Here is a 12,240-nt window from a genome sequence, read left to right as displayed (position 1 = left end):
CTATGGCTGCCTTGCAGATGAAAAAACCAAGGCACAGAGAAGCAAAGGACATCTCCAAAGTTACACCCAAACCAAGTGACAGACCAGATTCAGAGTTCTGGCCAAGTGGATACTTTTCACTACTAGATTACACATTCCAGTACTGTTCTCTCTTGAGAGACAGGGACTTGCTATGGCTGGCTGGTCTAGAACTCACGTACAGACCAGGCTGGCTTCAAACTTGCAGTGATCCTCCTGCATCTGTTTCCATGTTACTACAATTATAGACATGAGACACCATGCCCAGCTCTCAAGTGCTTTCTAAAACAGACACCTGTACTCCTTCGGAAAAGTCTAGTACCCCATCAGTCCCCATTCTTTGTACGTCCACAGAACCCAAGTTCACATCTGTGCAGCTACACTAAGCCAGTGTACCATATTTTTCTAATGTCCATCCTGAGCAAGTTCTAAATATAACAGTCTCTGCACACAACCCATATATCATGAAATAGGATGGAGATTGGTTTTCAAGGCACAGTAAAATAACGCTAAAAACTAAAAACCAAAGATTCATGGTATAAAATACCTTCAAGGCCTTATCTTGCCTTCTTATCAACAATTAAGAGATAAGACCCTGTCTAAAGGGATGGGATCCTTCCACTCTGAGGCAGCTTACAAAGGTCTTGTGTTCAACACTTCATATAATTCTTATAACAATTATAACTAAAAAGGGGAGATAACAGTATCCACATAATACAAATGAAGAAACTAAGAAAATTAACAGAACTATTGACTCACTTAAAGGACATATGTGAGAGCGAAGCCCAGAACTCTGACCTGCAAATGCAGCATGCTCTCTCTTCTCACCATGATTACCTTCAATCACCCAGTTATTTGAGGGAAAAAGACCTGGCCAGAATCTGCTTTTGATCCATGACAAAGGAAGGGACCTGTTATGTTGGCCATGCTGCTTGTACTGCATTGGTACCCCTCACTCTCTGGAGATGTTCAGCACCCTAGTGCACTGTGGCTTTGCCAAACTCTCTTTAGCGTTCTACAGACCTATCTGAGCTTACTTGTATTGTACTATAACTTAGAGTATAGTCTTTTGAAAATAGAGCTATTTTACTATTTAATCATGTGTATCTATATTAGAAGATTATAAACATTAATAAAAGTAAAATAACACCAAAGTCCAAATCAATGCCACCAGTGTATTTTAATCAATATTCACCTCCTATCACAGAAATGCTCTGTAATCCTGTACTTTAAATTGAGAAATAAATGTTATAAATTCTTTTCCTCACTCCTGAAACACAAACTATTAATCTTCCTCATCAGAGACAGCTTGCTTTAGAAACTAGAAGCTAAGATCAAAAAGTATTTATTAAAAGTAATGAGTAATCATACATATATTTATATGTTCAGCAATATGTCTAAATATATCTTCCTTAAAATAGCACTGCACATGAAAAAGGCAAATTGGAAAGGAATACTGGGTGATTGTTATGAAACTATGGAACACGCATGTCTCCAGCCTTAAGAAAAGGAAGTGTTTATAAAGTTAAACACATACCTGAAATCTTGAACATACTTTTCTTAAACACAGGCATACTTTTGTACAGGGGAACTAGGAATCAACTTTTCTAGGAGACAATACAATAGGAGTGTTGCCGCCTGAGTCAAATGCAAGAAAGAGAACCATTTTGCATACTATATTCAAGTTCTTTTTGTTTGTTTGTTTGTTTGTTTGTTTTGAAGACATGGGTACTCCATGTAACCCAGGCTGGACTTGAACTCAGGATCTTACTTCTGCCTCCCACCCTTTAAAAAATGTTTATGATCTCATTTAGGACAGTAAGGAGAAGAGCAGCCACATATGTCTAGAGATGGAAAAAGTTATAAAAATGAAAGCAACATCTTAACACTAACAAAGCAAAGGATTAAAAGTGTGAGAAGTGTATCAATAATCCTGCAGCCAGCTTAAATTTCCAGGTCACAAACAATAGGATGCAGGGAATATGAATTGTTTGGATCCACTGACAATCTTTGTGGGAAACCTGTAACAGAAAACCAGTTGGCTTTTCTGTTTCAGTTTTCTGTCTTCTTGTGGAGCTCCAGCAAGATGTGTGAAGGCGAGGAGGGGAAACAATGACAAGGTGAGCTCCCCAAGTCACCATTACAGAGAGAACAGCAGTCACAGCACTGCTCCATCGCAAACACCACTCTGGCCACACCTGACAGCAGGCGCCTCACTTTACCAGCAATGCTTATCTGCTCACCTCCTACACTTGCCTTCTTGGGAACTGTTTCATGCTCCTGGGCAGGTGTCATGTTTATCTCACACCAAACTTCTGTTAAGTCTCCATGGAGAGCAAGACAACTAAGTTAGATACTATTTGGTAGTGGCTTGATGAAGCACAGCCAAGTGGATTAAGCAAGCCGTCTAAATAAAAGCAATCCAACAACTGAACCAAGCTAAGAACACAGATTGCCTAATTTTTAGTCCAAAGTTGACTTGCTGGGCATCAATTCCAAAAGGGCAAGTACAGCTACATAGACTCTCTCTCATCTAGAACTGTGGATGAGTCCAACAGGGAACAACATAGGAACTATGCACTACTTACTATCTGGTCTGTGTCCAAAAGTATAACATGAAATAGCATAATTTAAGAGTATGAAAAAGAAACAAAGTGACACTGCAGTTCTTGGTGATCACTATTCCCAGAGTTGGAGGTCAGCGTCCACATACAGAAAGGGTGAGTAGGGTATCCATTTCTAACTGTGTTAAGGTGTAAGTACTAGTATCTGTTAGACAATGCATGAATATTATATATATATAAATATAATTATTAATATATATTAATTCAACATATATATATATATATATGTTGAATTAATTAGGAAGGGCAGGAATACAACAGCAAAACAAACCTTGACCACTATACTTCACTTTATTTTATTCAAAGTATGAATAAGCACCTTAACTGGATATTCATTTAAACAGAATCCTAGACTGTTAGGACTGACCAACAAATGTCTTATAAAGAAGAACCGAATTCCTTGGGGAAAATGATAAAGGGGACATTGGAACTAAGTAATGGTTGGGGCCATCAAGACCCCAAGATTATGACTTTCAAAAGGAACAGCAAAGACTTCCCTGGCTTGCAGAGGACAGACAGAGCAAGTCCACAGGAACCTTTCCAGAGAATGGGTAAGTAATGCTTTCAGCGTGAGCACCCAGTCTTAGGAAACTGACTTGGAGAGAGATGTTTCCAGCTTGACACTAGGTGGTGCCCTCTAGCCTAGCCAGTAAGTTTCCTATATTTTGGAAAGGAGGCAAAAAAAGATAACAGCAGTGGAAGAAAGGAGCGCTGGAGGTGAACAAAGAAAGAATGCCTAGATTTCTACTCTAGTGGCGATGCCGTCGCCAAAAGAAGCACCAGTCACAGGTGGGCAGGCATCAGCAACAGTGAGGGCTGTTTGAATCTCAGAACACAGACACCAGAGGACAGAAGAGGGTGGTTCACACAGAACCCACACAGGAAAACCACTGGCTGGTGTCTCTAACTGAAAATGTTCCTGGGATGCTTGCCTAGATCCCTAATGTCACCTACCAAAACAGGAGTAATCACCATCTCTTCCCTTATACAAGACTGATGGGACTGGGGGAGAAGAAGGGCCATCCCAATAGTTAAGGCTGTGTGTCTCCCTAGTAAGGACTTTCTGCATTAGAGGTTGAAAACGCCAGCTTTTAACCCGTTAAATATACACTCTGCTCAGGGTACCACCTTGCTATGATGTTAAGCTTATGTAAGTCCAAGTTTAAGTATCCAGCTCCATCCCAGAAAAGTCCACTTCTTCAGAGGTTCAAGGTCTGTGTTCACCAAAGGCTCTTTCTCAGTTTTTTTTTTTTTTTTTTTCTTCATGCAAACAATGTAAGGTTTCAATAGTAACGGCTTTCTCGGAGCTCAAAACTATTTCAAAGAAACTGTCCTGAAACCTGGTCATATTTGCTTGCAGTACTAAGTAGTCTTAGTAAACAAGCAGCTGAGAGATGGAAGACTCTGTCTTACTTAGGTCCTGCCAATTCAGAAAGCAAATACTCTTGCAGGCCGGTGTTTAACTGACAACTAAACCAAATAAAGAAGGCTGGAAAAATTTTAAGTGGCTAATCAAAAAAGACCAAACAAGGCACAGCTTGCACTCAAGTTTTCAAAGACATGGAGACCCATGCAAAACTCTACATCCAATTCTGAGAAGCAGCAACTCTATCAGGATCTATCCACCAATCTTTTGGTATTCCTATAATTTCAACACCCACAGTGAATGGTAACTTGAATGTATGTTTATATAAGCTGCAAGACCTAGAGGCTAATACAGCCTTTATTCCACTGGAATAAAGTTGGAAGAAATGCCATCACGTTGCTGTCCAAGATCTTGGACTTACTATGTAAGAATTAAAATGTAATCATTCATATACCCATTGAAACAGACACATCAAAATCTTCCTTTTTCTTCTGGGCTTACTACGAAGCTTCAGTATGAACACCAAAGCTATTAAAAATTCTTTTAAAATAGTAAGACCAAAGAACACACAGGATTCCTAATACTTTAACAGTACGCTTTAAAGTTTATGGACGGTGGGACTCAAAAGTGGGGCATTTTTTCTTGTGTGGCAAAACTATTTCTTCTGGCTTAAGTTTCAGTTTTAGGAAAAGTCCCCATGTAACATTTTAAGGGACCCCGCACATCTCTGAGCGGGAGAAAACTACTAAACTTCACGGTCACGGCTACACTGTCAGCTGAGTCTATGAAAAATGTACTCGGAGGGCAAGTTAACAGGTTTCCGAGGCTCAACTTCGCATAAAACACAGGGAGGGGAAAAGTCACCTTGTCATGGACATCATCTAGAAAGCCCAGCGCTTCCCATTTTTGACCTCTTTCGGAGGTGGGAGAAGCCTGTCACTATTGAGACCGGCCGGGAGCAGTCGGTGACCAGGGACAGTGGAGCTCCAGGGCGCACCTGGCTCGGGGATGGCCGCGGGAGCGTCGGGCCGCGCGCACCAGCCGCCGGGGGAGCTGTCACCGGCCGCGGGGACTTGGGAGCCACAGGAGCCGCGGCCGCTCCGCGCGCGGACTGGAGACTGCGGCGTCCCCGCCACCTCAATCCCGCGTCGGCCCCTGGGCAGCCGGCCGCGGCCTAGCGCCACCCGCCCGCCCGCTCGCTCGCCCGCCCGCCCGCCTCACCTGCGCGGCCGCGGCGCTTTTCCCGCCGCCGGTCGCTCTCGTAGAAGCCCAGCGTCTCGGTGTGCTGAGGCGCGGGCCCGTGGCCGCCACCGCCCGGCTGCTCCGCCTCGCCGCGGCCCGTCCGCTCGGTGCTGTCCGCGCCGCCGCCGCCGCCTTCTCCCGGGGCGGCCGCGTCGCAGACGCCCGCCATGTTCCGAGCGCCACACACTGTCCCCGCCACCTCCCTCCAGCCGCCCGCCCGGCCTCCGCCTCCCGCCGGCCCCCTCGCCGCCTCGCCCCGCCCCTCGCCCGAGCCCGGGCCGCCGCCATCCGCAGCCCGCCGGCCGGCGCGCGCCATTGGCGTCAGCGGCGCGTGGGAGGCCGCGGTGGCCGCCGCTACGGCCGCCGCCATCTTCTTCCTGCTGTCGCCGTGGCGCGCGGCGGGCTCCGCGGGTCGGGCCGCCGCGCCGGGCTCCATGCTGCCGCCGGCTTGCGCGCTGGGGGACGGCGGGCGGCGGCGGGGCTCGGCGTGGCTGTCCGCGCGGTCCGAGCCCCTGGGGCCACTGCGGTGGCCCGAGTGCGCCGGCGCGACCCGCCTGGCTTTGGCAGCGCGGCGACTGAGGCCGGGCTCCAGCTCCGTGGCTCCCGCCGCCGCCGGCCCGGTGGCTCTGCTGGCTTGGCTGCATCTCTCCTGCATATTTATGATCGTCTGTCACATTCCCTGTCCGTGGACAGTGTCCAAAGACTAGCTCGGGGGAGCGTGCCAACAGGTGGGGGACTCGGCCCGACGGGCAGTGTGCGGGATGCGCCTAACGCGCCGCGGACATTCTGGGCTGCCTTTCGGGAATAGGGTTGTGTGACGGCGGTGGCAGCCAAGGTGGCCTGGTTCTGTCGCCTGGCCGCCGCTTTCCTTGGGGGCTGTGACCATAACCCTTCACTGATAGCCGCTCTGAGATCACTCGCTGCGGGCTGGGTGGCAATGAATCCGGCTCAGCCTGGGAGACCTTCACCCGGGCTCCCCGCGTGATTGCTGTGCGCTCCAGTAACTGGCACGGTGGCCCCTCCATTGCCTTCTTGCCCACTTTGGAATTTACCTGTATCGTTGCAATTTTTTCATGAGCAGAAGCGTAACAAATCCCTCTCCACGCACTAATCTGCCCTACACTGAAGCCGAGAACCGATGGAACAGGTCATGGTACATCAAGGCGATCCTGAGGGATAGCCAGATACCCGATTGTAAACTCCCAGTCTGCAGGGATATGCGCAGCAGGGTGGGATGTGGGGAGAGGAAGGGTTAAAGAGGAATTTGAAAAGTCCAAGAAATGCCAATACTAATAATCCATTGTAAGCTTTACCTTGTGGAAACCCGAACAGTGCAGAAAATATTTTTTAAGTCCGTTTTGGCTTTATTTGGTCAAAATTGAATCTAAATGACAGTGCCATTCACAAATCTTCAGAATCGTGAAAATCAAAAGACACAAAGTTTCATAGCCTGTAAGGTTCCTTCCAACCTAGGTTGTATTATCCTCTGATATTGCGCAAACAACTCTCTGTTTTATTGGCTGATTGTTAAGAAGGCAGCTGATTTCATTGCTTGTCTGTGCCAGTGTCTGTGTCCCTCATCTATCTGCTTGTTGCCCCTGCCATTCACTTGCATTCTCGAAGGGAAAGAATCCCAGATTTCATTTGCTAAAGGAGCATTTGTAGGAATGGGTTTCTCTCATTTGTGTCTCAGCCCTGAGGAAAGATGCTATGTTCTGAAGGCTGTTCCTAATCTTAAATAGTCAAAGAGGGAGAGCTGGGCCCTGTCAGGGAAGTAAGCCCTGGCCCTAGAAGTGAAGCACATGAGAAATTCAGGGGCTTCCTAGCTTCTCTTTTATTGGGACTTTCTACTAGATCTGCATTATTATATCTGACATGTGAAACTGTAATTTCAAACTCTCAGTACACACAAAAAAAATGCTTTAAATTCAAACAGCATTCCTCCTTTGTATAGGTATCAGTAATTAAATCATTAAGTAGCTGTTGTGTATACAAAGTTTTTTTTTTTTTTTCATTTTATTTTATTTCTGATTTTTTTTTGCAGGGGAGGGTGTTTGTTCTTAATAGGGTCTCATTACATAGCTCTGGCTGTCCTGGAACTCACTATGTAGACCAGGTTGGCCTCAGACTCACAGATAACTGCTAACTGCCTGTCTGTCTCTCCAGTGCTGGGCTAAAGGTATACACCAACACACCCAGCTCCCCCCCCCCCCTTGTTTAAAGTTAATTTGACCTATTGCAGTTTATTCAGAATCCAGGAAATAGTGCTTCTATCCTTCACTTAGCAGTCAGGTGTGGTGGTACACACCTGGACTCGGAGCACTCAAGGTCAAGGCAAGAAGATTAGCAACTGGAAGCTAAATCTAGATGGCATGAGACCCTCTCCTCCCAAACCCCCAAATAATAAATAAGCATCAGAACCCTCAAATTCGGTTACAAAAAACCTTAAGATATGAATAGCTTACATAGTACACAACCAGGAAATCTCTGAGGAACATTTAAGAAGTAACTAAACATAATCTTTATAGAAGAAAGACATAGGCTTATGTTTACAACACTATCATTTAAAAACAAGAGTTTAAATAGCAACCCTCTCCAATAAAGAATCAAGTATTTTGCATTGAGTTATAGGTCTAGACTGGGATGATAATGGGTTACAGTAAATTTAGTTCTGCAGGCAAGAAGCTTGTTGCTGACTAGATGTTAATGAAAGAATTTCCCAGCCGGGCTTGGTGGTGCAGGTCTTTAATCCCAGCATCTGGAGGCAGAGGTAAGCAGATCTCAAGAGTTGGAAGCCCAACTATATAGTGAGTTCCAGGACAACCAGAGCTATATACATAGTATGACTCTGTCTCAAAAAATAGATTGGAGAGAAATTGAGAAGTTGGGAAGACTGTTATTATATCCATTCTGTGGCTATTGTATTTTGAAAATGGCAAGACAAAACCACTTTTTATTTATTTTTATTGTATGTGTTTGAGTATTTTGCTTGCATGTATGTTTTGCCTGCATGTATGTATGCATACCACATGCATGTCTGGTACCAATGAAGTTGGAGTTACAACTAGTTGTGAGCCCATGTGTGGGTGCTGGGAACCAAACCTGGGCCCTCTGCAAGAGCAGCAAGTGCTCTTAACCATTAACCATTGTACCATCTTTCTAGCTCCAACTTTCCTTTTCTTTTTTTTAGGCTCAGCAGTTAGGAGCACTTGCCATTTTTCCAGTAGACCTGAGTTTGATTTCCAGCACCCCCGTGGGGGCTCACAACAATCGAAACCCCCAGTTTTAAAGGATCCAACACCCTCTAAAGCTCTAAGTGGGCACCAAGCATGCATGTTGTGCATAGTCATACATGCAAGCAAAATACCCATACAAAAAAAAGAAAAAAATGGAAACTTAGTAAGAAGTATACAGTTTTCAAAGTAAGTTGCCTAATTCAATATTTCAGTTAAGATCGAGTAGTTATGATTTTATGATTAAAAAATACATAGACCCTGCTGTTTAAGAACCATGGATTCAAGAGTTAAAGAAAGTCACAATACCTCTAAATCCTTACTGCTTTGTGTACAGACCAGATCCTTATGATTTGCTTGCATGTATGTTTTACCTGTTTACCTGCAGGTCTGTATGTGCACCACATGCATGCCTGGTACCCATGAAAGCAAGAAGAAGGCATCTGATCACCTGGAACTAGAGTTACAGGGTCTTGTAAGCCAACATGTGGGTGTTGGGAACCGAACCTGGGTCCTCTGCAAGAGCACCATGATTCCCTAGAATGATGCTTGAGTGTATTAGTTCCTTCAAGGAATAGTATGGCAATGAGTATGCGGCTTGTGGTTACAGGACTTGGGACTGACACTTGCAGTTACACATTTAGTTGTGTGACCCTGGAATTAACATAGAGGGCAAAAGAGTACTATTTCTCTTTTGTGATAACTCCTTTCTGATGTTTTCAGTTTTCAGCTGTTAAGTGGTTTAATCTCCTAATAGCACATCCAGCATATCTCTTGCCCCTAGATTGTTTGAAATGAGTTCCTCACATTTTTCCCGAGTGAAAAAAATCTTTAATGAAAAGAATCCTAATAACGGAAAGGCCTGGACTCTCTCTGATTCTAACTGGAGTGTTTGACCAAATGAGAAGGGTAGCCCCTCTGCTCCATTTTCCTTACTATGAAATCACACTTGGGCTAGATGGTAATGGCCTCTTAAAACATCAAAATTATGCCACAGTCTATGTATCCTCTGGTTTAGATCCTTGTGCAGCTTGGTTAAAAAATGTTGATTGGCCTGTTGATGATACCAAGATTTGTAGGAAAGTATGAAATCTTTAACTAGAATCACTTTGTTCTTGGTCTAAAATTTAAATGAAAGGAATTAAAATACAGTAACTATATTGATAAAATATCCAAGATTCCTGTATCTTTATGTGCCTTCTTCATGTTCTGTGTACTACTTCCTTATTCCTTGATCTGGGACAAATAACTGGTGGGTACAGACTGCTCTGCCTGCCTCTAAGGCTGTGGTTTGCCTCTTCAGCCTCAGGTTCCCCAACTACCAAGGAACACCAGGGGCAAGTTTCTAAGATTATTCCAATGAGTGTTCCAAGGAACAGTGCTCTAAGGCAGCATTTTGGAGTGGGCTAAAATGGTACTTGAAATGATTACCATAGTACATTTCAGTCATGTAGATGCAAAGACAAATTAGAATTTACATGCATAGTGATGTCTGTCTTTACTAGGAATCTGCTTTGACAGTATATGGCTTCTAGTTCTGGAACCATGAAAGCCAATATTTAGTTCTCAAACTGTAGCCCTGAATTTAATTGGTTTGCTATTTTATCTGCAGAGAGAAAGATTTTTTTTAAAGATTCATCTTATGTGTGTATGGATGTTTTGCCCTTTGCATGTATGTGCACCTTGAGTGTGCCTGGAGCCTTCAAAGACCAGGAGAGGGCATTGGATCCCCCAGAACTGGAGTTACAGATGGTTGTGAGCCATCATGTGGGTGCTGGGTGCAGATATTTCTGCAAGAGCAACAAGAGCTCTTAACTGCTGAGCCATCTCCCCAGCTCCTGGTTGATTTGGAAATAGAGTTTCATGTAGCCCAGGCTGGCCTTAAAGTTAATGATCTTCCAACCTCAACCTCCTAAGTGCTGGTGTTACAGATGTTCTCCACTATGCCTAGCTTAAGAGCTGAGGTTTTTTGTTTTGTTTTGTTTTGTTTTTAATCTAAACAGCTTTGCTGTAAGGTTAGACATGAAAATAGACTGTTGGGCCTCCGGTAAGTCTCTGAGCGACACTGAGGTGAGTTTATTACACCTCTGAGTTTCAGTAATATTTTCTACCTCTGCAGTCCTCCCTCCTCCCATGATTGATTCTCATGTTTTTATCCTCTCTGGCTTTGTTCCATAGAAATTAACTTAATTTGTTTCTAGAAGAAGTAACCACACTGAATAATTCGCCTTTAATTGTAATGTACCCATCACAACTTAACAGTAACCAGCAGAATTTTATCCCTAAGTATTTTTTAGCATGAGAACATTTGACTGAGAACACAGTAATTCAAACTCTGAAAATTACATAAAATATTCTTATCTAATAACCTTTTGGCTAAAAGGGGTATTTGGTGAAAGATACTGAGTTCTGAAGACTGAAAAGCAGGTTCTATTTATGTGATAAAAGTGTAAACATAATCAATGCTCTGCCAGACAACAGAATTTAAAATTTTTAATCAGTATGGTTCTGTATATGCATTTAAATTTCTAGAAAATTCTAAAATACTGATGAAAGGGACCTAGGTAATGACTTAGCAAGTTCCTAGTTCCAAGTTTCTATTTTTGAGACAAAAATGTATTTCTCATCACAATTTAAAAAATAGACATGTTGTGTTTAGACCTGTTTTAATCACTTAGTTAAGTAATAATCTGTTCACAGAAGAAGCTCAAATCTTGCCTTATATTTGTTTTTGTTTTGTTTTGTTTTAATTCTAACAAGCAAAGGCTTTCCTTTTAAGATTCAGGAGGCAGAGAGGCCTTAACTTATCTCCCAGTTTGAGTTGTTAGCTTTTCAGGGTGCTTCATTATTCCCCAGGGGTGAGTTATTTATTGCTTCACTGGGCCACTCATCAGACAGTAGTTGGTAATCAGCAGACTTCATATACTATCTTGGACATGTATTTCACCTTTTTGTAGCATTTCTAGTGGAAGTACCAGGGTCAGTCACTGAGTAATTGTTCTCTTCTCTCCCTGTAAAGTTCTTTGGTCTCTGGTCCTGCTCTTGTAACTACCTCTCATTCTGCTCTTTCATCGGTGCATCCCTTATACTGTCTGTTCATGTGTCCCGTCCCCCCACCCCCCCCCCGGCTTCTGAAGTCCTGAAGGGAATGTGCTCTGGGTCACTCTACAATGTTGCCTGTTCTCATGGGAACCCACTTTCATCTTGATTACCACAAATCATTAAATAGACAATAACATTTCCAATTTTCAAAGCAGTCCTTTTAATTTGTGCCTTCCTAGTTTCAGAGATCTGTCTCTCTCCAATATCGATCTTTTACTCATGTCTCTTCTAGCTCTTTTCTGGGGCTGAGCTTCTATTCGTAAAATTCTTCTGCTCCTGACATTTCTCATTCTGTGCCACTTTCAAGTAATGAACAACTTACTTGGCTTTCATATAATAACCTAGGAGGGTAGTCTCATAGAAGAGAGCAGTGTAGTGATTAAGTTTTTAAAACAGCAATAAAAACAAAACACGTATTGTGGCTTTAGCCAAACAGTGTTTGAGGACAACTTGGATTCTTTATTATGCTTTGCCTAAGGTAATACAAAAATTAATTCCCATTTGCTTGAGCACGTGTCCTCTCATGGCAGATGCATGTGAGGTTAAAAATGTGGCACATGTAAGTCACACATAAATTTTTTGATTGCTAAGAAAGGTAAAGCTAAGCTAGACACGGATCATGATTCATCTTCTTAGTGCTCACTCTGACCTTTCA

General features: G+C 43.6%; 1 protein-coding gene across 1 annotated transcript in view; it reads right to left on the bottom strand.

The window, feature by feature from the left end:
* Positions 1 to 5,464, bottom strand: part of Tapt1 (transmembrane anterior posterior transformation 1) — a 53,240-nt gene extending 47,776 nt beyond the window's left edge. The window contains exon 1 of the mRNA XM_036201150.1: positions 5,230 to 5,464. Within this exon, the coding sequence (XP_036057043.1) occupies positions 5,230 to 5,419 (190 nt within the window). The 5' untranslated portion in view covers positions 5,420 to 5,464. The remainder of the gene's footprint in view (positions 1 to 5,229) is intronic.
* Positions 5,465 to 12,240: the final 6,776 nt, after the last annotated feature.

This window comes from Onychomys torridus, chromosome 10 (assembly GCF_903995425.1).
Source record: "Onychomys torridus chromosome 10, mOncTor1.1, whole genome shotgun sequence".
NCBI classification, from domain to species: domain Eukaryota; kingdom Metazoa; phylum Chordata; class Mammalia; order Rodentia; family Cricetidae; genus Onychomys; species Onychomys torridus.
Note: the sequence above shows the minus strand (reverse complement) of the source record. Positions and strands in the feature narration are given on the sequence as shown.